Source organism: Canis lupus, chromosome X (genome assembly GCF_048164855.1).
Source record: "Canis lupus baileyi chromosome X, mCanLup2.hap1, whole genome shotgun sequence".
NCBI lineage: Eukaryota > Metazoa > Chordata > Mammalia > Carnivora > Canidae > Canis > Canis lupus.
The window spans coordinates 528,530-552,547 of NC_132876.1; the positions used below are offsets into that span (position 1 = coordinate 528,530).

The 24,018-nt window shown below is 40.6% G+C and overlaps 1 protein-coding gene across 2 annotated transcripts in view; it reads left to right on the forward strand.

The window, feature by feature from the left end:
• The window catches only part of TMLHE (trimethyllysine hydroxylase, epsilon), a 117,839-nt gene extending 96,615 nt beyond the window's left edge, over positions 1-21,224 (forward strand). For both annotated transcript variants that reach the window (XM_072818155.1, XM_072818156.1), the window contains 2 exons: positions 16,602-16,740; positions 17,409-21,224. In XM_072818155.1, the coding sequence (XP_072674256.1) occupies positions 16,602-16,740; positions 17,409-17,540 (271 nt within the window). In that variant the 3' untranslated portion in view covers positions 17,541-21,224. The remainder of the gene's footprint in view (positions 1-16,601; positions 16,741-17,408) is intronic.
• Positions 21,225-24,018: the final 2,794 nt, after the last annotated feature.

Genomic DNA, 24,018 nt, shown 5'->3' on the forward strand with positions numbered 1-24,018 from the left:
AAATTATAGAAGGTTATAGAAATGAAACATATTTTTGCATATCAATTTTGTATCTTGCAACTTTACTAAATTTGTTTTTTTTAAAGATTTTATTTTTTTATTTTATTTATTCATAGAGACACACAGAGAGAGGCAGAGACACAGGCAGAGGGAGAAGCAGGCTCCATGCAGGGAGCCCAACATGGGACTCGATCCCCGGTCTCCAGGATCACACCCTGGGCTGCAGGCGGCGCTAAACCGCTGCGCCACCGGGGCTGCCCAAAAGATTTTATTTATTTATTTATTCATGATAGACACAGAGAGAGAGAGAGAGAGAGAGAGAGGCAGAGACACAGGCAGAGGGAGAAGCAGGCTCCATGCAGGGAGCCCGACGTGGGACTCAATCCTGGGACTCCAGGATCACGCCCTGAGCCAAAGGCAGACACAACCGCTGAGCCACCCAGGCTTCCCTAAATTTGTGTTTTAGTTCTAACAGTTTTTTGGTGGTCTTTGAGGTTTTCTATATATAATGCCATGTTTTCTGCAAATAGAGACAGTTTTACTTCTTCCTTTCTGATTGGGGGCTGCCTTTTATTTCTTTTTCTTGCCTAATTGCCCTGGCTAGAACTTTTACTACTATGTGAAATAAAAGTGATGAGAATGGGCATTACTGTCTTCTTCCTTATTTTAGAGGAAAAGCTTTCAGCTGTTCATCACTAAGTTTATAATGTTATGGAGTTTTCATATATAGCCTTCATTATGTTGAGGTATGCTTCTTCTATACTCACTTAATTGAAAGTTCTCAAGAGTGGACATTAAATTTTGTCAAATGCTTTTTCTGCATCTATTGAGATGATGATCATATGATTTTTATCCTTTATTTTGTTATTGTGGTGTATCACATTGACAATTTGCAGATTTTTAACCATTCTTACATCCCTGGAACAAATCCCACTTGATCATAGTGTATGATCCTTTTAATATATTATTGAGTTTGGCTTGCTATTTTTTTAGAATTTCTGCATCTATATTCTTCAGTGATATTGGACTATAATTTTTATTCTTATAGTGTCCTTGATCTAGTTTTGGTATTAGAGCAATGCTGGCTTCATGAAATCGGTTTAGAAGTGTTCTCTTCAACTTTTTGGAAGAGTTTGAGAATGATTGATATTCTTTTTTTTAACTTTGGTAGAATTCACAAGTGAAGCCTTCTGGTCATAGACTTTTCTTTGTGGGGTGGTTCTTGATTACTAATTCAATTTCCTTACTAATAATTGATCTTTGCAGATTTTGTATTTATTCATGATTCATCTTGGTTGTATGTTTCTAGGAAATTTTATCTATTTCTTCTAGGTTGTCCAAGTTGTTGGTGTGTAATTGTATGTAAATTTTATATCCTCTTGTTATTGATCTCATTCTCATTATATAATGAGCTTCTTTGGAGGGTGATTCAAGATATCAGCATAGGAAGACCCTGAACCCACCTCCTCTCATGGATACACCAAATCTAAAGCTATAAGAGAACAATTCCCTCAGGAAAAGAAGTGAAAACTTGCTGAACTGTTCCTCCATAACAAAGGATAAAAGGACCACATCAAAATGGGTAGGAAAGGCAGAGACATGGTCTCACCAAAAACCCTATGCCCAGCACAGTGACCCACAATTGGGAGGGATCTCGTAAGTCTGGAGGAGAGGGGGCACCCCAACCCTTGGGACCTGTACCACAGAGACAAATGCAAAATATGCCCAGCTTGGGAAATCAATAAGTCCTACATCCAAGGGACACAAAGGGCTGTTTGGAAATGAAATACTCCCTTTAAAGGACTTGCATGTAGTCCCACTCAACCCAGGACCCAGCACAAAAGCAGCACACTGAAAAGTATCTAGATTATATGTGAAGAAGATTCCTTATTTTATTTTATTTTTTAAATTTTATTTATTTTATTCATGAGAGAGAGAGAGAGAGAGAGAGAGGCAGAGACCCAGGCAGAGGGAAAAGCAGGCTCCATGCAGGGAGCCCGACGTGGAACTCGATCCGGGGTCTCCAGGATTAGGCCCTGGGCCAAAGGCAGGTGGTAAACCGCTGAACCACCCGGGCTGCCAAGTTCCTTATTTTAAAACATCTGCTGGAGGGGCAGGGACAGTTGGACTCTCTCTGGAGACAAACACACTGGTGAGTGCCATTTTTGCACTCTCCCTCTACCTGCTAGGGGAAGCAGGCCAAGATAGATGTGGCAGCAGGGGTGAGTGGTCATGGAGTTCTACCGCTGCCTTGCTGAAGCCAGTGGGCATGTGCAGTTGCACCACACACTACCTTGCGGAGGCTAGAGGGGACTAGTGGCCATGGCATTCTCCTGCTGCCTTGCTGGAGCGGGCAGGCAGGTCCTGACATGGCACTTTCCAACACCACACTGACAGATGGGCACATTTAGCCAAGGCATTCCCCCACTACTTTGCTGAAGCCATTGGACATGCCCCACCCCAATGCTCTCCGGCTGCATTGCTAAAGCTACTGGGCATGTGTAGTTCACATAGGGGATGCTCCTTGATCACCTGGCCCTAGTGGCCAGGAGGGGTTGTGTTTCTGGGCTTCACAGGACTGTAACAATCAGGAATGACAGACTACCACCCCCAGAACACTGCACAGAGAGTAGTAGACTGAAACACACCCCTAATCTTCCTGTGAAAAAGGCCATTTACTTCTCCTGGAACTTCAGCCTGAAGGACAGACTGCAGGTTTTCCACACATCCAGAGACTAACGAAGTGCTTTCAGGAATGTAAGTAGCAAGATACCATCCTTGCACTCTTCCCTGGTCTTGCTACAGCTCACTGGTGCCCCCCAGAAAAAAGTTTATATATCCATCTGGAGCCTCAAGTTTTGCAACTGTCGCCCAGGAGATACATTTAGATCTTCTGGTCTGGAGGCTAGCAGGGTTTACAATTGTGGCTTCACAGGACTGTATATATTTATATACTTTAAAAACTGTTGCCTATAGCTTTGGCTTCTAATCAGTGTGAAACTAGGTGCTAAGATTCCTCTCCCTGGGACATTGACATGTCTTTAAATATCCTCAACTATGGGGATTTATCAAGAATAAATCAGGCTGCAGGGCACCTGGGTGGCTCAGTGGTTGAGCATGTGCCTTTGGCTCAGGTCGTGATCCCAGGGTCATGGGATCAAGTCACACATCATGCTCCCTACACAGAGCCTGCTTCACCCTCTGCCTATGTCTCTGTATCCCTCATGAATACATAAATAAAATCTTTTTTTAAAAAAAGATTTTTTAAAAAGAGGAGCACTGAGTAATGTATAGAATGGTTGAATCACTGTGTTGTACACTTGAAACCAATATAACAATATAACACTATATTAACTATATAGGAATTAAAAAATAAATGAATGAAAGACACTCCCAATAAACAAATGTCCAGGACCAAACAGCTTCACTGGTTAATTCTACCAAACTTTCCAAGAAGATTTAACATTCATCCTTCTCAAACTCTAACAAAAAATTGAAAAGAGAATGCTCCCAAACTCATTTTCTGAGGCTAACATTACCCAACACAAAGAACAAATAAGAACATAAAAAAATTATAGGTCAATATTCCTGATGAACATGGATCCGAAAATGCTCAACAAAATATTAGCTAATTAATTTCAACAATACTTTGATAAATTCAGACATCATGATCAAGTGGAATTTATCCCAGTGATCTAAGGATGGTTTAGTATCTGCAAGTCAATTAGCTATTTGTGGGTGGCCAAATTCAATATATGGAAAACCCTAAAGACTCCACCCCCCCAAAAAAACTGTTAGAATAAACAAATTAAAGTTGCATGGTTCAAGGTCAATATAAAAAAATTGGTAGCATTTCTATACACTAACAATGAACTATCAGGAAGAGAACTTAAGAAAACAATCCCACTTAATATTGTATCAAAAACAATAAAAATTGTTAGAAGTAAATTTAACCAAGAGAGTAAAAGATTTATATACTGAAAACTATAAAATGTAGATGAAAGAAATAGAAGAAATCACTAATAAATGGAAAAATATTCCATTCTCATGGATTGGAAGAATGAATAGTTAAAATCTCCTTATTAGCCATAGCAATATACACATTCAGTGCAATTTCTATGAAAATTCCAATGGTATTTTTTTTAATTTTTATTTATTTATGATAGTCACAGAGAGAGAGAGAGAGAGAGAGAGAGAGGGGCAGAGACATAGGCAGAGGGAGAAGCAGGCTCCATGCACCGGGAGCCCGACGTGGGATTCGATCCCGGGTCTCCAGGATTGCGCCCTGGGCCAAGGGCAGGCGCCAAACCGCTGCGCCACCCAGGGATCCCAAGTATTTTTGACAGAAATAGAAGAAATAATCCTAAAATTTGAATGGAGAAAAAAAAAGGCTCAAATAGCCAAAGCAATTTTAAGAAGAATAGATCTAGTGAGGAGGAGGAGAAGATGGCAGCAGAGTAGGAGGACCCTAGCCTTGTCTCATCCCACAAACACAACTAAATAACTATCAAATCATCCTAAATACCCCATGAACTGACCTAAAGATTGACAGAACAAACTCCACAACTGAAGGGAAAGAAGAGGCCACATTAAAGAAGGTAGGAAGTGTGGAGGTGTGGTTTAGGGAAAAATGGATTGCTAGTGCTGTGGAGGAGAGGGAAGTATAGTCGTGGAGAAAGGTGAGAGAGAGAGAGAGAAGCACACAGGGGAAGGTACAAGGAGAATGTTTCCCCAAAGCCATTGGCTTGGAAAATGAGAGAGGCTTAATTTCATGAGTTCTTGCAACTAGTGAGGTTGAAGACTGGAGTTTTATTTTTTAAATCTTTTTTTTAAGATTTTATTTATTTACTCATGATAGACACAGAGGGAGAGGTAGAGAGACAGGCAGAGGGAGAAGCAGGCTCCATGCCAGGAGCCCGATGTGGGACTGGATCCGGGGTCCCCAGGATCATGCCCTGGGCCAAAGGCAGGCACTAAACCACTGCGCAACCCAGGGATCCCGAGTTTTATTTTTTAAAAAAGATTTTATCTAATTATTCATGAGAGACAGAGAGAGAGAGAGAGAGAGAGAGAGAGGCAGAGACATAGGCAGAGGCAGAAGCAGGCTCCATGCCAGGAGCCTGATGTTGGACTTGATCCCAGGATCCCAGGAACACGACCTGAGCCGAAGGCAGACGCTCAACCCCTGAGCCACCCAGGTGTTCCAAAGACTGGAGTTTTAAAGTTCAGCAGGATTGGCAGCAATAGAGCTTGGAGGGCACAGACCTGATCCTGGAGAGAAGGCAGGCAGGCAACCCGGGAGCAGATAGCATGAAAACAGCAATTTGAAGAATGCCTGGGACACACAGCAGGGAGGAGAGTAGATTATTTGCTCTTCTCAGAGCCCATCCCTGAGAGGCAGCATTCAGGGAGATGCCTCTCTGGAAACAAAAGAGCTGGCTGGCACTATTGCCCAGCTCCATCCCTCAGTATAAACACAGGGCCACCAGTGAGAAACAGTGCAGTGCTGACACCGGCTGCCTAACTTGCATACACCAAGCCCCATACCCCTCCGCTCTGGTGGGACTGCACTTGTTTGTTGGGCTTCCCTCAATCCCAGCATAGCAGGCCCCTCCCACAGGAAAAAGCAAAAACCGCTGCCCACATCACATCTCCCAACCAGAGTCCTGCAGGGCCTCAGTTTTGGTGGCATTGGTGACAGGTTCCATGTTACAAGCACACCAGAGCACACAGAGTTAAAACTCACCACATTCAGGCCAGGGACCAAAGACTGCCCACTGCAGACAAGGAGAGCTTCTGCACTTGACTGGCTTGAAGGACAGAGCAGCCAAAACACAATAGCAGAGCACACCCAGCACACACCAGAGACAATCCCTGAAGTGCCAGGCCCTGCACACTCCATGACATCTTCATAAGGCCATTACTTTCAAGAGCAAGAGACATAACTTTTCTAACACAGAGTAGAAGGCAGAGACTTAGATAAAATGCAAAGATGGAGGAATTTATCCCAAATGAAAGAAACATAAGGCCAAACCAGAGATCTAAGTGAAAGAGATAAGTAACATGCCTGATGGAGAACTTAAGCAACAATCATAATGATGCTCACTGGACTTGAGAAAAGATATTAGTGATACCTTATCAGAGAGATAGAAGTGTTTTTAAAAGTCAACCAGAGATGAAGAATGCGATAAATGAGATTGGAAACAGGCTTGATGTAATGAACAGCACGCTGGAAGAAGCAAAGGAACTAATTAGTGACCTAGAAGAAAAAATAATGGAAAAGAATGAAGCTGAATAAAAGAGAGAAAGGAGAATTATGCAACATAAGAATAGACCTAGAGAACTCAGTGGCTCCATCAAACATAATAACATTCATATTATAGGAGCCTCAGAAAAAGAGGAGAGAGGAAAAGGGAAAAAAATTATTTCAGGGGGCAAGATGGCGGAAAAGTAGGATCCCCAAGTTACCTGTCCCCACCAACTTACCTAGATAACTTTCAAATCATCCTGAAAACCTACGAATTAGGTCTGAGATTTAAAGAGACAAAAGCTGGAATGCTACAGTGAGAAGAGTTGGCACTTCTATCAAGTACAACTGGTTTTTGGGCACTTTGCACTGAGCAAAATGACTAGAAGGAAAACTTCACCTCAAAAGAAAGAATCCGAAACAGTCCCCTCTCCCACAGAGTTACAAAATTTGGATTACAATTCAATGTCAGAAAGCCAATTCAGAAGCACTATTATAAAGCTACTGATGGCTCTAGAAAAAAGCATAAAGGACTCAAGAGACTTCATGACTGCAGAATTTAGATCTAATCAAGCAGAAATTTTTTTTAAGATTTTATTTATTTATCCATGAGAGTCACCCAGAGAGAGAGAGAGAGGGGGGAGGGGGGCAGAGACACAGGCAGAGGAAGAAGCAGGCTCCATGCAGGGAGCCCGATGTGGGACTCGATCACGGGTCTCCAGAATCATGCCCCGGGCCAAAGGCAGACGCTCAAGCGCTGAGCCACCCAGGGATCCCTAATCAAGCAGAAATTAAAAATCGATTAAATGAGATGCAATCCAAACTAGAGGTCCTAACGACAAGGGTTAACAAGGTAGAAAAGCAAGTGAGTGACATAGAAGACAAGTTGATGGCAAGGAGGGACTGAGGAAAAAAGAGAAAAACAATTAAAAGATCATGAGAATAGGTTAAGGGAAATAAATGACAGCCTCAGAAGGAAAAATCTACATTTATTTGGGGTTCCCGAGGGCGCCAAAAGGGACAGAGGTCCAGATTATGTATTTGAACAAATCATAGCTGAGAACTTTCCTAACTTGGGAAGGGAAAAGGCATTCAGATCCAGGAAATAGAGAGATCCCCCTAAAATCAGTAAAAACCGCTCAACACCTTGACATTTAATAGTGAAACGTGCAAATTCCAAAGATAAAGAGAAGAGCCTTAAAGCAGCAAGAGACAAGAAATCTTTCTTTTATGAGGAGAAATATTAGATTAACATCAGACCTCTCCACAGAGACCTGGCAGGCCATAAAGGGCTGGCAGGATATAGTCAGGGTCCTAAATGAGAAGAACATGCAGCTAAGAATACTTTATCCAGCAAGGTTCTCATTCAGAATAGAAGGAGAGATAAAGAGCTTCCAAGATAGGCAGAAACTGAAAGAATATGTGACCAGGAAGCCAGCTCTACAAGAAATACTAAGGGGGACTCTGTAATAGAAAGAGCAAGTCCAAGGAAACAATCCACAAAAACAGGGACTGATTAAGTATCATGATGACACTAAATTCATGTCTTTCAATAGTAACTCTGAACGTGAATGGGCTTGATGATCCCATCAAAAGGTGCAGGGTTTCAGACTGGATAAAAAAGCAAGACCCATTTATTTGCTGTCTACAAGAGACTCATTTTAGACCTAAGGACACCTCCAGCCTTAAAATAAAAAGTTGGAGAACCATTTACCATTCAAGTGGTCCTCAAAAAAAAAGCAGGGGTAGCCATCCTCATATCAGATAAATTAAAGTTTATCCCAAAGACTGTAGTAAGAGATGAGATGAAGAGGGACACTATATCATACTTCAAGGATCTATCCAACAAGAGGACCTAACAATCATGAATATTTATGCCCCGAATGCGGGAGCTGCCAAGTATATCAAACAATTAATAACCAAAGTTAAGACATACTTAGATAATAATACACTTATACTTGGAGACGTGAACACGGTGCTTTCTGCAATTGATAGATCTTATAAGCACATCTCTAAAGAAATAAGAGCTTTAAATGATACACTGGACCAGATGGATTTCACAGATATTTACAGAACTTTACATCCAAACGCAACTGAATACACATTCTTCTCAAGTGCACATGGAACTTTCCCCAGAATAGACCACATACTGGGTCACAAATCCAGTCTTAACCAATACCAAAAGATTGGGATTGTCCCCTGTGTATTTACAGACCATAATGCTTTGAAACTAGAACTAAACCACAAGAAGAAGTTTGGAAAGATTTTAAACACGTGGAGGTTAAAGACCATTCTGCTAAAAAGATGAAAGCGTCAACCAGGAAATTAGAGAAGAATTAAAAAGATTCATGGAACCTAATGAGAATGAAGATACAACCGTTCAAAATCTTTGGGATGCAGCAAAAGCAGTCCTGAGGGGGAAATACATCGCAATACAAGCATCCATCCAAAAACTGGAAAGAATTCAAATACAAAAGGTAACCTTGCACCTAAAGGAGCTGGAGAAGGAACAGCAAATGAAACCTTCATCAGCAGAAGACAATTAATAAAGATTCGAGCAGAACTCAATGAAATAGAGACCAGAAGAACTGTGGAACAGATCAACAAAACCAGGAGTTGGTTCTTTGAAAGAATTAATAAGATAGATAAACCATTAGCCAGCCTTATTAAACAGAAGAGAGAAAAGATTCAAATTAATAAAATCATGAATGAGAAAGGAGAGATCACCAGCAATACCAAGGAAATACAAACGATTTTAAAAACTTATTATGAGCAGCTATACGCCAATAAATTAGGCAATCTAGACCAATGGACGCATTTCTGGAAAACCACAAACTACCAAAACTGGAACAGGAAGAAATAGAAAACCTTAACAGGCCAATAACCAGGGAGGAAGTTGAAGCATTCATCAAAAACCTCCTAAGACACAAAAGTCCAGGGCCAGATGACTTCCCAGGGGAATTCTGTCAAAGTTTTAAAGAAGGAACCGTACCTATTCTACTAAAGCTGTTCTGAAAGATAGAAAGAGATGGAGTACTTCCAAACTCGTTCTATGAGGCCAGCATCACCTTAATTCCAAAACCAGACAAAGACCCCACCAAAAAGGAGAATTATAGACCAATATTCCTGATGAACACAGATGCAAAAATTCTCAACAAGATACTAACCAATAGGATCCAACAGTACATTAAGAAGATTATTCACCATGACGAAGTGGGATTTATCCCCAAGATGCAAGGCTGGTTCAACACTCATAAAGCAATCTATGTAATAGATCATATCAACAAGAGAAAAAACAAGGACTATATGATCCTCTCAATAGAGGCAGAGAAAGCATTTGACAAAATACAACATCCATTCTTGATCAAAACACTTCACAGTGTAGGGATAGAGGGAACATTCCTCAGCATCTTAAAAGCCATCTACTAAAAGCCCACAGCAGATATCATTCTCAATGGGGAAACACTGGGAGCCTTTCCCCTAAGATCAGGGACAAGACAGGGATGTCCACTCTCACCGCTGGTATTCAACATAGTACCAGAAGTCCAAGCCTCAGCAATCAGGCAACAAAAAGAAATAAAAGGCATTCAAATTGGCAAAGAAGAAGTCAAACTCTCCCTCTTCGCAGATGACATGAAAACCCAAAAGACTCCACCCCAAGATTGCTAGAACTCATACAGCAATTTGGCAGTGTGGCAGGATACAAAATCAATGCCCAGAAATCTTTTTTTATTATTATTTATGATAGTCACAGAGAGAGAGAGAGAGAGGCACAGGGACACAGGCAGAGGGAGAAGCAGGCTCCATGCACTGGGAGCCCGATGTGGGATTCGATCCCGGGTCTACCAGGATCACGCCCTGGGCCAAAGGCAGGCGCCAAACCGCTGCGCCACCCAGGGATCCCAATGCCCAGAAATCAGTGGCATTTCTATACACTAACAATGAGACTGAAGAAAGAGAAATTAAGGAGTCAATCCCATTTACAATTGCACCCAAAAGTATAAGATACCTAAGAATAAACCTAACCAAAGAGGTGAACGATCTATACCCTAAAAACTACAGAACGCTTCTGAAAGAAATGGAGGAAGACACAAAGAGATGAAAAAATATTCCATGCTCATGCATTGGAAGAATTACTATTGTGAAAATGTTGATGTTACCCAGGGCAATTTACACATTTAATGCAATCCCTATCGAATTCCATGGACTTTCTTCAGAGAGTTGGAACAAATCATCTTAAGATTTGTGTGGAATCAGAAAAGACCCCGAATAGCCTGGGGAATTTTAAAAAAGAAAACCATAGCTGGGGGCATCCCAATGCCAGATTTCAGGTTGTACTACAAAGCTGTGGTCATCAAGACAGTGTGGTCCTGGCACAAAAACAGACACATAGATCAATGGAACAGAATAGAGAACCCAGAAGTGAACCCTCAACTTTATGGTCAACTAATATTCCATAAAGGAGGAAAGACTATCCACTGGAAAAAAGACAGTCTCTTCAATAAATGGTGCTGGGAAAATTGGACATCCACATGCAGAATGAAACTAGACCACTCTCTTACACCAGACACAAAGATAAACTCAAAATGGATGAAAGATCTAAATGTGAGACAAGATTCCATCAAAACCCTAGAGGAGAACACAGGCAACACCCTTTTTGAACTTGGCCACAGCAACTTCTTGCAAGATACATCCATGAATGCAAGAGAAACAAAAGCAAAAATTAATTATTTGGACTTCATCAAGATAAGAAGCTTCTGCACAGCAAAAGAAACCGTCAACAAAACTAAAAGACAACCTACAGAATATGAGAATATATTTGCAAATGACGTATCAGATAAAGGGCTAGTTTCCAAGATCTATAAAGAACTTATTAAACTCAACACCCAAGAAACAAACAATCCAATCATGAAATGGGCAGAAGACATGAAGAGAAATCTCACAGAGGAAGACATAGACATGGCCAACATGCACATGAGAAAATGCTCTGCATCACTTGCCATCAGGGAAATACAAATCAAAACCACAATGAGATCCCACCTCACACCAGTGAGAATGGGGAAAATTAACAAGACAGGAAACCACAAATGTTGGAGAGGATGTGGAGAAAGGGGAACCCTCCACACTGTTGGTGGGAATGTGACCTGGTGCAGCCACTCTGGAAAACTGTGTGGAGGTTCCTCAAAGAGTTACAAATAGAGCTGCCCTATGACCCAACAATTGCACTGCTGGGGATTTACCCCAAAGATAAAGATGCAGTGAAATGCCGGGACACCTGCACCCCGATGTTTATAGCAGGAATGTCCACAATAGCCAAACTGTGGAAGGAGCCTCGGTGTCCATCGACAGATGAATGGATAAAGAAGATGTGGTTTATGTATACAATGGAATATTCCTCAGCCATTAGAAATGACAGATACCCACCATTTGCTTCGATGTGGATGGAACTGGAGGGTATTATGATGAGTGAAGTAAGTCAATCAGAGAAGGAAAAACATTATATGGTCTCATTCATTTGGGGAATATAAAAATTAGTGAAAGGGAATAAAAGGAAAGAAGAGAAAATGAGTGAAAATATCAGTGAGGGTGACAAAACATGAGAGACACCTAACTCTGGGAAAGGAACAAGAGGTAATGGAAGGGGAGGTGGGCGTGGGGTTGGGGTGACTGCATGATGGGCACTGAGAGGGGCACTTAGGATGAGCACTGGGTGTTCTGGTATATGTTGACAAATTGAACTCCAATAAAAAAAAATTTTAATTTTATTTCAGAAATAATAGCTGAAAATTTCCCTAATCTGGGAAATGAAACAGACATCCAGATCCAGGAGGTACAGAGAACTCCCATCAACATCAACAAAAGCAGGCCAATACCAAGGCATACCATAGTTACATTTGGGAAACCTGGTGATAACAAGAAAATGCTGGAAGCAGCAGGACAAAAAAAAACTCCTTAACTTATAAGGGAAGACCCATAAGGTTAGCTGCAGACCTCTCCACGGAAACCTGGCAAGCCCGAAAGGAGTGACGTGATATATTCAACGAGCTAAAAGTGGAAACTCTGCAGCCAAGAATACTCTCTCTAGCAAGGCTATCATTCAGAATAGGACAGATAAAGAGTTTCCCAGACAAACAAAAGCTAAAGGAGTTAGTAACCACTAAACCAGCCCTGCAAGAAATATTAAAGGGGGCTCTAAGTGGAAAGGAGAGACCAAAAATGACAAAGACAAGAAAGAATCAGAGAAATTCTCCAGGAACAATGACAGAACAAGTAGTAAAATGGCCATGGATACATATCTATTGATAATTACTCTGAATGTAAATGGACTAAGCACTCCAATCAAAAGGCATAGGGTGTCAAAAAAATAATCCAGTTAAAAAATGGGCAGCAGACATGAATAGACATTTTTCCAAAGAAGGCATGCAGATGGGCAACTGAGACATGAAAAGATGCTCAACATCACTCACCAGGGAAATACAAATCTGAACTATAGTAAGATATCACTTCACACCAGAATGGCTAAGAGGAACAATGCAGGAAACAACAGGTGTTGTTTCCCACACTGTGGGTTGGAATGCAATCTAGTGCAGCGATCTGGAAAACAGTATGGAGGGTCCTCAAAAAGCCAAAAATAGAGCTACCCTATGATCCAGCAATTGCACTACAGTTTACATCTTTTTACCTTAGGTATCCATTAACAAATTATTGTAGTTATAAGTGTTTTTAATGCATTTGTCTTTTAACCCTCATACTAGATTTATAAGTGATTACCCACTACTATGACATGAGAACATTCTGAATTTGATTATATATTTACCATTACCACTGAGATTCATACTTTTTTATGTTTTTTGGTTCCTAATAAGTGCCTTTTTAGGTTATAGAAGTCCCTTGAATATTTCTTGTAAGGCCAGTCTAGTGGTGATGATCTCCTTTAGCTTTTGCTTTTTCTGGAAAACTCTTATCTCTTCTTCAACTCTGAATGACAGCTTTGCTGGGTAGAGTATTCATAGTTGGAAGGTTTGTTTCTTTCATTTCTTGAATTGTGCCACTCTCTCCTAGCTTGCAAAGTTTCTGATGAAAAATCAGAAGATAGACTTATGGGGATTCCTTTATATATTTTTCTCTTACTTCTTTTAAGATTATCTCCTTGTTTTTAACTTTTGAGAGTTTAATTATATTGTGTCTCAGTGTAGGTCTCTTTGGGTTCCTCTTTTGGAGATTCCACGGGCTCTCTAGATGTAGCTGTCTCTTTCTCTAGGTTAGGGTTGTTTTCTGTTATTTTTCCAAATAAGCTTTCTGATCCTTTCTCTCTTCTCCTGGGACCCCTATAATGTGAATATTAGTCTCCTTGATGGAGTCTTGTAATTTCCTTAAGCTATCTTCACTCTTTTTCATTATTTTTTCTTTTTGCTTCTCTGATTGAATGAATTTGTCTTTTCTCTTTAAGTTTGCTGATATTTTCTTCCACTTTATCTAGTTGACTCTATTGACTTTTTTAACTCAGTTATTGTATTTTTCAGCTCTGATTTCTGTTTGGTACGTATTAATATATTCTGTTTCATTGGTGAAATTCTCACTTTTATCAGGGTCTGTTTCTGGAGTTTTGTTGTTTTGTTTAGAACGTTTTCTTGTTTCTTCATTGTTCTTTCACTCTGTGTTGGTTTCTGCACATTAGAACCTCTCCCAGTCTTGACAGACTGGTCTTGTGTAGGAGGTGAATCTAAGCTCTTGGTTGTCTCTCAAACCTTTGATTTTCTAAGCCACTTTCCTTGTTTTTAGTGGGTTCCAGGAGTTGAAGGTGTGTCAAAACCTGTCAGACTCCCAAAGGGGGAGGATCTTAGTCAACACCTAGATGCAGGCTGATTGGAAGCCAGACCTTTGGTTAGCAGCTTTTATGCAAATATTCATAGCATACTACAGTATGCAAGCATTCTTTCCAGAGTGACTGGGGACTGTGCATTTCTATATGCTCCCTTTGCACTAAACCTCGGGTAGAGAACCAATTATGAAGCATTTCTTTGTTTATTACTGTCCTGTAGAATCTGGAAATAAAGCCCCTTGGCTGCCAGAGCAGGTGATCAATGGGTGTATCCTCTGGACAGCAGCCACGAAAGCCAGGGTCCTAGGCATGTATAGAAGCTCATTCCAGGGATACACCAGCGACCTGAAGTGGGCCAGAGGGAGGATGTGGGGATGGTGCCTGCTGGCTTTCCTCATCTCCACAGAGGATTGCAGTCTGCCCATAGATGCATGCCAAAACAGAAGCCTGACCTTCAGGAAGCAGCTTTTAAAGTATACAAATAGGCCTTTTTTAGAGAATGACTAGGATATACATGTTTCTGTCTACTCTCCCTGTGTGCTAGGCTTCAGGAATTTCCACAGTGAGTCTTCACAAGCCCATTAAGAACTGTGTTCTAGAATCCGACGGGTCTCATGAGACCTCATTGTCTTTCAAAGCTAGGTGTTTGGGGTGCCCATCCCTCATGCAGACATCTTAAAAGTTGGGGCACCAAATGTTGAATCCAAAATCTTCACTCCTCACAAAGAAGCTTGGTGTTGTAAGTTTCCTCCTGATTGCTACACCAAGAGTGGGTTTATGATAAAATTCTGTTTCAGCATGTTCTACCCATTTTGATGTGAATTTTTTCCTTATGTGCCCAATGTGTAGGAGTCACTCAGCTAGTTTCTGGATTTCTTGCAGAGGAAATTGTCCCATGTGTAGCTGTAGATTTGGTATGTACATGGGAGGAGGTGAGTTTGGGAGACTGCTATGTTGCCATCACTGACCAGAACCACCAGAACTATTTGTAATAGTCCCAAATTGGAAACTACTCAAATATCTATCAATACTAAAATGGATGGATAAGTTGTGGTATAGTTAGACAAAAATTCTATACAGCATGAAGTATAAATGATCTACTGCTACATAGCACAACAATGATAAATTTCCTAAATATAACATTAAATGAAAGAATCCAGACACAAAAGAGGACATACTGTAGTATATTAGTCATATAAAGTCTACAAACAGGCAAAACTAATCTTTGGTGACAGAAGTCATGATAGTAGTTATCCTTGGGTTAGGGGAAAGACAGATAGAAAAGGGGGACAAGAGAGTGTTCTGGGATATGGGTAATGATCTGTTTATTGGCCTGGACCCTAGTGATAGGGATGTGTTCACATCATGAAAATACATCAAGCTGGGGAGCCCGAGTGGCTCAGCGGTTTGGTGCTGCCTTCGGCCCAGGGCCTGATCCTGGAGACCCAAGATCGAGTTCCACATCAGGCTCCCTGCATGGAGCCTGCTTCTCCCTCTGCCTGTGTCTCTGCCTCTCTCTCTCTCTGTGTGACTCCCATGGATAAATAAATAAAATCTTTAAAAAAAGAGAAAATACATCAAGCCTATGATTTGTGTACTTATCTGTATATGTACTATACTTCAGTAAAAGGTTAACTTACCTTCAGTAAAAAAAGAAATCCAATATTTTCAGCAAAGGCTTTTCAGTGACTTCCCATAGTACTCAGAATAAAACCCAAAGTCCTTACATGGCTATTAAGGCTATACATGATCTGGCCCATTGTTACCTCCTCCACATCATTCCTTATCATTATTCCCCTTGCTTACTTAACTCCAGCCACATGGCCTTCTTGCTGTTCTGCAAACATAATAAAACTCCTTTCCATCCTAATGCTTTGTGCTTGCTCTTCCCTTTGCCTGGAACACTCTTCTCTCAGCTTGTCACTTTGTTGTTTTTTTCACCCGAGAAGTTCTAAGTCATTCTGTTAAAAAGAAAGCCTTGCTAGTATAACCTCTCTTGCCCACCTCAGCTTAGTGAATAGAAAGCTCAGATTTTTCCCCACTGCTTCTATAAAATTTGGCCAAGAGAATGTACTTTAAATAAGACATCATATCCTAAGGTGGGAGAAACCAGCTAGAACTTACTTCTATCTGCTACCCCCGGATTGTCCAAAGAAAAACAAAATATGGTCAAAAGGCAGTGGGGCTCCTCTCTGCAATCCTATATTCCTTTTTTTAAAGGATTTTATTTATTTATTCATGAGAGAGGCAGAGACACAGGCAGAGGGAGAAGCAGGCTCCATGCAGGAAGCCCAACATGGGACTCAATCCCGGGTCTCCAGGATCAGGCCCTGGCTGAAGGCAGCGCTAAACTGCTGAGCCACCCGGGCTGCCCACAATCCTATATTCCTAAGAGAACATTGACTTATTCTCACCTTATCTCTAGGACAAGTAATGAATATAGAGAAAGCCTGATGTAAAATTGCTCAATAAGCAATAGATGTCTTTAACATGTGTTTGAGGATATCTTTTCTTCTCATGATTTCATCTTAGATACAACAACTATGACAGAGCTGTCATCAATACTGTACCTTATGATGTTGTCCATCGTTGGTATACAGCACACCGGACTCTGACAATAGAGTTGAGGAGACCTGAGAATGAGTTTTGGGTCAAACTAAAGCCTGGCAGGGTGGGTGCCGAATTCTAAATATGTCAAGTAAGCTTGTTATACTGAAGCAGTGAAAATGGGTATGTATTTAATATGTGAGTCACAGTCTTGCAAAGATAAAAAAGAAGAGTCCTGGGTATTGGCTCTGGTTCTGCCACTCACTGAATGACCTGGAAACAGTTCCCACACCATATGTAGCATCAGTGACTCAGTGGCTCTGTATGTATAATGAGGGGGTTGAGCTAGATAATCCCTAAGGGTCCTTCTAGCTCCTTTTTAATTTTTTTTGGCTCTTGATATATCCTCTGAATGAAGAAAATCTTCAGCTTAGCATAAAATATAACGAAATAGTGTAACTTTTTGAAAAAGTATATATTAAATATTAAATAGAAAAGAAAATGAAGCCAGTTATCTGATTTTCTTTGATAAGAATAATTACTCAAGAAACATAAGCTCCTCAAGGTGCAGGGCCTGATTATCTACTGTTGCCTTTGTAACTACCACCCTGCCTCCTACAGGGCTATACACATCCTAATTTCCAAATGCTTGTTTAATCTCAAGAAAGATATCCCATTGAATGTAACCAGAGAACAATCTAAAGCTTTTAAGTGATCTCTTCTGATTTAGAGTTCTGTTGGTCTGCTTTTGTTCTGATGGTGTTTTTTTTTTCTCTTTTTTCCCATTCACAGGTCCTATTTATAGACAACTGGCGTGTCCTACATGGCAGGGAATCCTTCACTGGCTACCGCCAACTCTGTGGCTGCTATTTAACAAGGGATGATGTATTAAACACTGCTCGTCTCTTGGGGCTTCAGGCTTAGAATTGACAACATTAGAATTATGAACACACCTGGCACCCTGGCTACCAGAATTTCATATCAGCAAAATAATATTATGTCAAAACCTGCATCAAACTGTCTCCTTATCCCATCACGCAAAACAGAAGTTGCAACTAGATCAGTTAAAAAGAAATGCATTTTAGGAACAAAGTCTTTATAAGGCAGCAATTTGTAAAATGTTTGGTCTTAAGACACCTTAACATTCTTAAAAGTCCTTGAGGACCCCAAAGAGTTCTTGGATTTGGGTTATATCTATTGATACTAACTGTATCAATAGATACAGTTCTAAGACTGAGCAATATTAAAATTCAAGAACACAAAATCACACTTCCCTCAGTATCAGAGAGATGACATCATCACATGTCATATAGCCTTTGGAAAAATCCTCTGTACATTTACGAGGTAATAAGAATGAAAAAGGTAAATATCATCTTAGTGTTATGATAAAAAATAGTTTTTAATCCACAGGGCCACTAAAAGTGTCTCAAGGATCCCTATCCCTCCAGGTGTCTTCAGACCACTCCTTAAGAACCAATGGCCTGGAGGATACCTTAAGGTAAAGGATGTAAAGGATCACCTGTGGATTAAAGAGTTTAGCTGAAATCCTAGATTTATATCTACAGTGTCCTAGAACTAAGATATCGTAGAAATTGCTTGATAGCACAAGCTCAGTGATAAGGTAGTAACTGAATTCAAACACAGTGTTTTATCTTACAAGAAGGGCTATCTCCATCCAAATCATCTCTTGAAGAGTTAAAATAGGAAGTCACAATAGCTCCTGTGGAATAAATCCACCAGTTCAATAACTCTGTGAGGGATAATTGCAGAAATATTTTAGAGACATCTGAGGTTCCATATGATAATCCATAGTCTGTAAGACTGTTCAGTGAACTCATCATGACAGATGTTGTGCCTCCAAAGAACTGGAAATTACTATCCAATTTTGCATTTTTGCTTTTGATGGAATTTAGAATGCAATCTGTTTCCTCCATTTCTGCTGATCTTTTTTTCTTTACTTAAAATACTATACATGTTAACTGCTAAGATTTGACTGGGTTAAGTATAATACCTTGTTTCTTTTCTTTTTAATGGCTTCATTTATATATGGATGGAGATACAGAGAGATGAGTATGAGGCTTATTTTCCCCTAGCTTCCATTGAAAGTGAAACTGTAAAATAACTGCATTGACCACTGTAGAATGATGAAGGAGAATCCAGGCTAGGATGTGCAGAAGAGGGAAAAAAGCACTATTGGTGAGGATAGAAGTCACAAAGCAAAGTCAGTACTCTGACAGAGAAGAGAGTCTAATCTGATGTTCACAAAAAGTGCCTAGTTCACATTTAGGAGTTTATGCATTATCTTTTGGACTCACCCAGTGCTCTAAAATATGTTCTCTGAATATTTCTGCATTTTATTTATACTATGTAGGATCTTTAGGCGCCTTCATGAAATCTGTTTTCTTTAGGTCAGAGAGGATTTATAATAAAGTCTAGGTCTTAAAGAATATATATACCTGTTAGCAATCAGAACAGAAGTAACATTTTTACATGCAATCTATTCTCCCTACTGTTAGGTACTCCTAAAACATGTCACCATTAGTCTTCATCAGGATATTTACCCTTTTTGGAATTTTGCTTAACTTAGCCTTCAAAATTACATTTTAACTGTAGTCAGCATTAATTTATAACAAGCAAAGGGCATATTCAGGGTCCTGGAGAGAGAAGGATACAGATCAATCTTCTCCTTCACTGAAGGACTTCCTTTACCTTCTGTTTCCCCTGGGACCTTGATTCATTAATTATTTCACAGTCACTTTTCTAAATTTTCAATCCATACTTTTCTACAATATACTCCCTTCAAAGGAAGAAAGAGAGAAGGGAACTGAGTGCTGATCATGATGCATTGAAAACTTTCTTTGTGAGATGTTTCTTTTTTACATCTTTCTAGTGTCCCTGAATATGTACGCCTGAGTCTATGTCCACCAAGCTCAGCACATAACATAGTCATTTCACAATACAAATTTGTTAGAATAAGGATAAATTTATGAATCCATTTCAAACAAAATTACCAGATACTACCATGTTCTCTGTTAATTATGTCCTTTTGTGTTTGACAGTTAACCAGCACTGAATTTTGTTTACCTTCCTCTACAATGACAAACCATTCAAGTGTGTTCAGGACTGAAGGATTTCCTGGACTGCAGAACTTAGTGCTAAAACTGGGAAAGTCCCACATAAACCCTACCTTCTTGCTGCTAGCTATGTCTTTTTCTTTAGCGTTCATAACTGGTTCCCATTTCTATCCAAGTGCTTGTGAATCACAACCTGTGTAGTACATAATGAAAAGGAAAAAAGAAGGGCACCAGAGTGGCTCAGTTGGTTAAGTGTCTGCCTTCAGCTCAGGTCATGATCTTAGGGTCTTGAGATTGAGTCCCATATTGGGCTCCCTGCTCAGCCAAGAATCTGATTCTCCCTGTACCCTCCCATCTTCTTCCTCTACGCTGCTCATGCTTTCTCTCTCTCTCTCTCATACTGTCTCTCTCTCAAATAAATAAATAAGACCTTTTTTAAAAAAAGGAAAGGAAAAAAAGATATATGAACTATGCTGTGTTGTGGTGGTTACCAAAGTAGGTCAGCAGTAGCAGCAGCAGCAGCAGCAGCATTTGAACACTTGTTAGAAATGAAAATTCTTAGGCCCCACAACAGACTTACTAAATCAGAAACTGTAGAGGTGGAAGCCAGCAGTTTGCGTTTCAGCAAGCCCTCTAGGAGATTCTGGTGCCTGCCAAAATATGAGAACCACTGAAGGGAAGAGCCTTATTGCTGAGTTTTAGACCCTATTTTGAGCTACAGTTTGCTCCTCTTCATTTTATTTTTTTAATATTTTATTTGTTTATTTGAGAAAGAGACAGAGATAGTGACAGAGAGAGCAAGAGAGAGCAAAAGAAAGAGAATGCACAAGCAGGGAAGAGAGGAAGAAGAAGGTTCCACACTGACCAGGGAACCTGACATGGGGCTCGACACAGGGCTTGACATGGGGCTCGATCCCAGGACCCTGAGATCATGACCTGAGCCAAAGGCAGATACTTAGCCAACTGAGCCACCTAGGCGCCCCCTCTTCTTCACTTTAAAATGGAGGCCTTGGACTGCGCAACACCTAAAGGCTCTGTCACTCTATAATTTTGTTTGACCTCATAGCTTAAGTTATCTCATATGAATGGAGTAAGGAAAATACCTATATCATAGGTTTTTCTAGCAAATTTGTGATTCTTAAGTAAGATGTTTGCAGCACATAATAATGACCAATAACAACAGCTAACTCTTTCATAGTGCTTTCTGTGTGCCAGACATTGTTATGACTGCTTTTAATCCCCACAGCAACCATACCCCTATTTTATGAATGAAGAAATAAAGGCAATGAGAGATTAAGCAGTTTAGCCAAGGTCACATGGCTAAATAAGTGTCAGACTTTGGATTAGAATTTCAAACACCTGGCCACAGAGACAGTGCTTTTCATTAATATGCTATAGTCCAAAATAAATGTTAATTCCTTCCCCATTGTCCTTATTCCAACAATATTTACAGTCTAGCTGACCATTCAGATGGTAATCATCATCTGCACTATTAAGTTCCTGCCAATAAATTCTTAAGAGTACCATGAGACGATCCAGATGTTTTGCAAATAGTTTGTAAATATCCACCAAACCCCCCTACGTTTTTTTTTAAGTGTTTTTCACTAATTTTTCTTCTTCCAAAGGTAGAAGATGATAGAAAGACATCAATCCATTCAGCATTTTTCCTTCTTTCCACACTCTTCTGGAATATGTCAGTTGTTAGGATCAAAACCATTTTTTTTAAGATTTTATTTATATATTCATGAGCAACACAGAGAGAGCAACCGCTGTGCCACCGGGGCTGCCCAGATCAAAACCATTTTATGGCATATTCATATCACTGCCCCCATGGAGCTCTTAGGCATATTGGAGATCCACTCACACAGTCAGCTGGTGGCTTCGTTGTGAAGTCAGATTATGTCTGCGTCCTTGCCTCCTTAGGCCTACAGCTCACCAGAGCCAAAGACCCTGGCATATATGGTTGTAGTTCTTTTCTTGTTCTTTTTTGTTGTTGTCAGATCTACATTCGGGGGTTGGTGGGTTTGCAGGTAGTTGATCCTACTCCTTGGCTTTAAGCAGTGGACCTGGCCTTTGTCCTCCATCTTGGTCAGAATACTTTTGGATCACTCAGCATATAAAAATCAGTTTGATCAATGGAATCTAAGCTTCCTTTCTGGAAAAAATCATCAGGCAACTTTTACAATTGTGAAGATCATCTTAAACCGTGTTTGTTTGTATCCTACAGTTTCATAGTGGTATTCTAGCCTACTTTTTAAGGGTAAACGAGCATGGTAATGTATCCTGTGCATAAGCAAAGATCACTGGGTCAATGCTATGTGAACCTATGAAGTCAGTGAAGGTTTTTCTCTTCTAGCCCCGCCTTTCTCTGTGGTCTGTCCTTTGTCCTATCAATGATGGTCACTCCCTCCAATTCAAGTGCTCAATATCCTCTCATCTTCTGCTTTCTAGATCCCTCTCCAATGCCTTGACTGAGCAGTGTAGTGTCATAGAAAGGGCATGGACTTGGACCAAACTGGGTTTGAATTCCATCTTTGCCTCTGACTAGCCTGGCGAATTTGGGGAAGCTACTTTCCTTCCTTGAGCCTGTTTCTTCATCTGCAAACTAATGCCTATAAATGTCATCTACCTGAGAAAGCTGTGATGAAGAATGAAATGAGGTCATATGTATAAAGTGTATACCATAGTGAGCAGCACACAGTAAATACTCAGTAATTAATAGTTGTTTATCTTTGTCACCGATGTCATTTGAGCAAATAGAAGGGAACAAGGCTAGTCTGTGTGTTTGACAGACATCAGCATTCTACTTAGAGAAAGGCAATGAGAGTCAGAATTGGAAAAATTTGTGGAAATGCTAGGGGTCAAGGAGAGTAAACAGATCATGAAATGCACACATATTGGCAGAGCATTCCAGCATGGCCTGAGAGTTTGTAGGTAGGAAGTTGTCTTGAGTAGGTGGTGCAGGAGCTGAGAGCCGAAAGGGCAGAATGGATCAGAGAGAAAGGTCAAGGTGTGGATCAGAGATCTTTCTGAGGCAAGAAGAGTGTTTTAGGGGACGTGGCTTCATAACAAAGGTGATAGGGTAAATGAGGCAGGTAGGCAGATACCCATGCCTGCAATGATGTATAGTTAAGGAAGAACATGTACTTCCACGTGCGAGTTCACCACCTCCCAAAACCCCAGTGAAACTACTATAAAATGATATTTAAGGGATCCCTGGGTGGCGCAGCGGTTTGGCGCCTGCCTTTGGCCCAGGGCGCGATCCTGGAGACCCGGGATCGAATCCCACATCGGGCTCCCGGTGTATGGAGCCTGCTTCTCGCTCTGCCTCTCTCTCTCTCTCTCTGTGTGTGACTATCATGAATAAGTAAATAAAATCTTTAAAAAAATAAAAAATAAAAAAATGATATTTAAAAGGATTGGAAGAGCAGGAAATGAAGCAACGACTAAATTTTGAATGCTGAAAAGCAGGTGGATGAATAGTAATTGACTTAGCAGACCTAGAAAGACCACAAACTAGGAATTTTAACCCTTAGCAGGAGAAGCCAAAAACCAACCTCATTTATTACCCATTCTTCCATCCGACCCGCAATAATCTTCAAAAGCTAAAACAGGTAACTCTGGAAGTGGAGATGGGTGGTGGGTACCCAAATAATGAGGTTTGTTTAAAAACTTTTTGAGATTTCCAAATCTCCTCCTGCATTTGATACTTGACTAAACTGGGGATCTGCCCCTTCCCTGCCCTGACAGAAGTCTGGAGTGTTAGTTCCTGAAAAGGAGAGCACTCTGGACTGGGAGTTCCTATACCCAGCCAAGGGCTGGAATCTCATATTAAAAACAGAAGGGTTAATTGGAGATATGCATCCTGAAAGTTGTAAATCGCCATCCTTATCCACCTCTGACTAAAATTTTAGCAGCTGGAAGATTCTTTTGTGGGCCATTGAGCAACTCAAAAGAAAAATATCTAAGAATATTGACACTAAAGAGCCCCAAAAAGAACCCAGCTGGATTACTCCATGGTGAGGCTCATAGTATGATATTGGGGGTACATGGGGGAAGAAGGAGACCCATCTAGTTCGATATTTATTATTAAAAATGCAGGGGAGAGCTAAGATGGCAGCATAGTAAGAGAACCCGAGGCTTGTCTCCTCCCTCAAACACAACTAGATAACTATCAAATCATTCTAAATGCCCCAGAAATTAACCTGAAGACTGAGAGAATAACCTCCACAATTAAAGGGAGAGAAAAAAACCACATCGAAGAAGGTAGAAAGTGTGGAGACATGGTTTGGAGGAGAAAAATCACAAGATCTGCAGAGGAAAAGGAG